Below are 4,902 nucleotides of genomic sequence, written 5' to 3' on the forward strand. Positions count from 1 at the left end.
CCGCGGATAACGAGAGATTACTGTATAACATTAATGACAATTTATTTTGATTGAATTTCAAACATCTTAAAAAAATTATTTAATCGATATCCTTGTATTAGGGCATTAAACAGTTTTATTTACACATTCACATAATGAATCACTGTGTATTTGTTTTTTACTTATATTTGTTTTCAGATTTCTGTTGATAATATTTACAATTTTCTATTCTATGATTTAGCATGAAAATCCAAGGACGTAAATATTCAATATTCTGATTCATTTAAAAAATATTCAAAGATCGTGATTCAAATTTTACTCACAAGCACATCAAGTTAAGCACTTGATTTTAAAGTCATGATCATAATACCATAATAAACTCACCTTCACTCGGATTTTTTTTGACACGTGATGGCTTATCAATGATTTCAAATTAAAACCCTACACTACTATTCTGCATTGGTCGTCAATCCACTGAGCTATTACTTATAATAAACATATCCTTGTTAGATTCCAGATATATAGTATATACATTGGTTCAAAGTCGAATACTTATTTTATGAGTTATTCAGTAATTTAATTTTTGACTCCAAATATGGATGAAAGTACATTGATTTTACAATAAAATTGCATGTTTTATTTTTCAACATGACATTTTCTCAGAATAATAGTACAATTATATTGTAATAGATTGATAATTTGATACAAAACTAATAAATTACATTGAAAGTTTAGAACGGATTAGCATAACAGAGAATACGTGCGAAATAGTTTCAATGCATTATTACTGTGCTTAAGCATTTAAACGTCAAAGACTTGAAAGGGAGAAAATCTAGATTCAGAGAATTTCGCTTCAGAACGTGAAATTTAAAATGTATTTAGTCGCTTGAAAATTTAGTAGGAATATAATAATATATTTTGTAAAAATATCATGCATGATAAAATTCATAATCAACTGACTTTAAATTACTCATAAATAATATTTCAGAAAATTATTGTATACAATTCCGTCACCTCGCGTGAAACACTCGAACTTCTTGATTACATATTCAATATGTATATTATTTCGACCTCTGCTCGGAATCGTTTTCCGAATGCAATGATTCATCGTATTCTTTTCAAACATATACAAATTGCGCAACTATTAATACATCCACCATAATGACATACATAAAATTCAAACATATAATCCCTCTACCGATAAATTCGCCACTAGTGTGATGTGCAAAAATCAAATCGAAGAAGGACGAATAATATCGTGTTTGGATAATATTTAATATTATTCATCTGACTAGATTCTAATTATTAATTAATTAGTATTAATTTTACCATTAATGAATGGTAAACAAAAAAAAAACTTACACAAACTATAGTTTGGTAATAGTATGGTTTTGTAAATAGGAGTAATAATAAACTAAAGAAAAGATACCGAGAGAAATCGGAATAAATTGGTATCGGTACTAAGATATATTATGTACTTTGGAATTTTTTTTTTTTATTAAGAATAAAGGTTTCGACATCTATGGTCATTAGTCTATACATTGTTACTTAACTTAGAACTATACAGATATAATAGATAAAATTACATGAGGTACATAAGGTACATAAGATTTTTAAATTTTAAAAGTATAAATACATAAGTATTTATATTTGGAATATTGGGTTACAATAGATTTATACGATTACTATAGAAATATAACGTCAACGTATTCGGTGTTTTTAATTAATGATTAGGTTATTACAGTAAAATTCGACGTATACCATAAAATTTGATTAAAACACGAACAAATGTTTTTCATCGTTCAATGGTCAGCAGTAAGAAGGAAAACGTATAGGAAGGTATCCAAGGTCAATTTGTCGTCGGCGGCGTCGTCGGTAAAATAATATGAAATATTATTTGAGCAAGCATCCAGCATGTAAAAGGTTATGCGTTATCAGTTGTTTTTATAAAAAAACACTTTAAATTATTAGTACAATTGTATTTATCACATTTTTAATGTTTATTTTTTATGATTAATAAGCATAAAACAAATTGTTTACATATATTTTCAGATAAACGAATCATATATAAAGGCAAAAAATGAATACATAAATCAGTATAACAAAATCGACACCAGTAAGACTTACCATAAGCTGACTTACAGTGTTCTAATTTTGTTATAAAACCGACACCAGTAAGACTTACCCAAAGCTGACTTACAGTGTTCGAATATAGTTTTAATACAATGTTTTTTGTAAATGATAACGAATTATGCGACGCAGAAGTAATAGTATCCGACATGGAACAGAACAAGGAATCAACTGCAGTACTTGGTACAGATGGCTCAAAGAAAAGGAAGAACTCGACAAAAACCGTAGCTCAATCGAAGAAGAAAAAGGAGACTCCGGAGCAGATGACGAATCTATTAAAAGAGACGCCAGTGACGAAATTATTCAATTTCTGCGAGAAAAAGATGGGAAAGAATATAATAACGGAGGACGATCAATTGGTGGGACTATGCGAGATTATACAGAACAACAGCGACGGTACGTTCCATCCGGCAGTTCTTTTGATTATTTGGGCAGTACATTGCCCAATGTTTGTGGAGACTCTTTATCATCCGGTTCGTTGGACAGCGCACAATATACAGACATGGTGGACGGAATTAGCGATTATGCAGTCGGAGGAGATGACGCAGATGTTGACCTGTTTGAGGAGGAGTTTGAAGATGTCGTACAGCAATATGCACGTTCAATCTATAGTAAACCTGTGTCTGGAATACACAAGTACATCTCTTCCCTCATTGTGCCAGATGGACCTGATGGAGTTCATAGAGCAATCGAAGAAATTGAAAAACTTATTGAGCGATACCCACCTAAGCACTGGTTCATCTACTCAAGTCACGGAGATCATATCCACGTGTCCCACATCTGCCCCAATTCAAACGAATCTTGTAGATGCCAATGGTTACAGCGATCGACAGCTTGGGCAAAGTACGGACGACGTCGACTTCGCAGAATTACTAGGGCAAGTCAACTCCAACCAATCGACTACACAAACGTACTTAGATACTTATCTAAAGCCCCTAGATTCGTCCACGGAGTTGGTGGCTTCGCAGAAGATGAGCGATTACGTGATCGATATAAACATTTATCGGTATGTACTGAGAAATTACTTATTGAAACAACGTTTTATGCAACTAAACAAATATAATTATTATATTAATTACATTAGACCTTTATCGAAAAAAAAAATTACTAATGAACCATTGAAGTGGAATACAACTGCTCTGTTATATAACTCTCCAATGTTATCTGCCGTTCAAAATGTTTTGAACTTAGATTACAATGACGCTTATATTTTTATGCGTAATTTATGTTCATCGAGCATTGAATTTCTAGAAATTTTTAATATTTTCGATTTTACCTATAGTTTAACCAAAATAATTAAATAAATATTAGATACGAAGTACTAGAAAATAATTTTATTTTTATTTTTATTTTGTCGAACCTACAAATTATAATGTACAAGATCATAATTATTGAAATCATTTAAAATTGTTTTCAATATAAAATAATGTATTTAACGCATTTATTGGATTGCCTATTTGATATAAAACTACTAGTTAACATCATATGAAATTCTATAAGTATAATTTTTTTCCAGCAATACTAGGTGACGTATGAGAAAAACTTTTTAGTTAAAAAAAAAATTGGATTGGAACTAATATGCATATGAAAATAGATTGTTTGTAATAATTACACTCTATTTACATATTGTAATACTATTACGTAAGTATAATGTTTTTATACACATAAATTGAAGTTAAAATAATAATTATAATAGTAGTATCATATGTATTATCACACTTATTTCCTACGCATTATCATGTCTTTCGTATGTATAATTTTTGTTCAAGGTGAATGGTCAACTGGAAGAGAATTAGTGTTTACAGTATTTCCCTCCGGATATACTTATATTCGTATTATAATACCAATACGTGCTTATTAAGCAAAGCTTTGACTCCAAAACAACATTTCCTTTAAGTATTGTTTTGTTATAAAAAAAAACCACAGAAATATTATGTTATTTATCGATTATACAACTATAATCAAAATATATTTACCAATTTAAACTCAGTATTGCGTTCACACCTAACATTTGCACATAGGTGTAAATCATTACCACTTATTTGATATCTGTGGGTAAGCCATTAATATAATTATACTTAAGATCATATACATTTTCAAATCAAACATCATGCGTTAGTAAATATTATACACTTATTTCTATTAATATTTAAAAATTGAAAAAAATTAAACCAAACTTTTAGGTCAGTAACACTCCGTAGTCGAGTGAGATCAGGGACGGATGAATTATCTTAAAAACTTCAAACCGACGTCATTACTCACGAAAAAAAAATAACAATTCTGAGCAAAAGAGATGGCGTGAATCAGTTCACGATTCCATGAAGATGTTTGATATAGAATATAAAATTATATTATATAGTATATAATATATATATTATATAGAATATAAAATTATATTTCTTATTAAGATAAATTTAACTTTATGCTTTAACCAGGCGTCTAGTGATGGAAAAATTAATGTGAACAATGATTTATTATGTGTTATCAAACCATTTACGATTAAAATTTGGAAAAAATCGGAATTTCAAAGAATTAAAACGGACCACAAAAATCAAATACTCGTACTTCAATGAACTACGTGTGTGACGGCATGCGCTGTGCCGTCAGCTCGCTGCAGATCATCCTTGTACGCCTTTCACCATACGTCGGGCACACGCACATCAACCGACAAGATCGGTTTTATTTATTTTATTTCCACCGTCGTACCAACATATGTACCTATGCCTAGGTTCAACGTATGACAGTCCAAAACATAAGTGAAACATCTAATAATACACAAATCGTACGCTATGG

The 4,902-nt window shown here is 30.1% G+C and overlaps 1 protein-coding gene across 2 annotated transcripts; it reads left to right on the top strand.

Annotated features, from left to right (window-relative positions):
- Positions 1-2,088: 2,088 nt before the first annotated feature.
- Positions 2,089-4,665, top strand: LOC112682895. 2 transcript variants are annotated; one of them, XR_003148556.1, is made up of 3 exons: positions 2,089-3,115; positions 3,626-3,750; positions 3,879-4,665. XR_003148556.1 is itself a non-coding variant. In XM_025553663.1 (2 exons), the coding sequence occupies exons 1-2, from the start codon at positions 2,231-2,233 to the stop codon at positions 3,903-3,905; spliced, it is 912 nt and encodes a 303-aa protein (XP_025409448.1). In that variant the 5' UTR covers positions 2,089-2,230; the 3' UTR covers positions 3,906-4,665. The 2 variants fall into 2 exon arrangements, 1 of the variants encoding a protein (XP_025409448.1); XM_025553663.1 differs by lacking the exon at positions 3,626-3,750.
- The last annotated feature ends 237 nt before the right edge of the window (positions 4,666-4,902 follow it).

This window comes from Sipha flava, unplaced genomic scaffold (assembly GCF_003268045.1).
Source record: "Sipha flava isolate LNK unplaced genomic scaffold, YSA_version1 213_pilon_pilon, whole genome shotgun sequence".
Classification (NCBI taxonomy): Eukaryota; Metazoa; Arthropoda; class Insecta; order Hemiptera; family Aphididae; genus Sipha; species Sipha flava.

Excerpts from the sequence above, each read along its gene's own strand:
- LOC112682895 (XM_025553663.1), top strand. The coding sequence starts at position 2,231 with ATGCGACGCAGAAGTAATAGTATCCGACATGGAACAGAACAAGGAATC. Across the intron at positions 3,116-3,878 it reads ATCGATATAAACATTTATCG|GTGAATGGTCAACTGGAAGA; the intron begins GTATGTACTGAG and ends TTTTTGTTCAAG.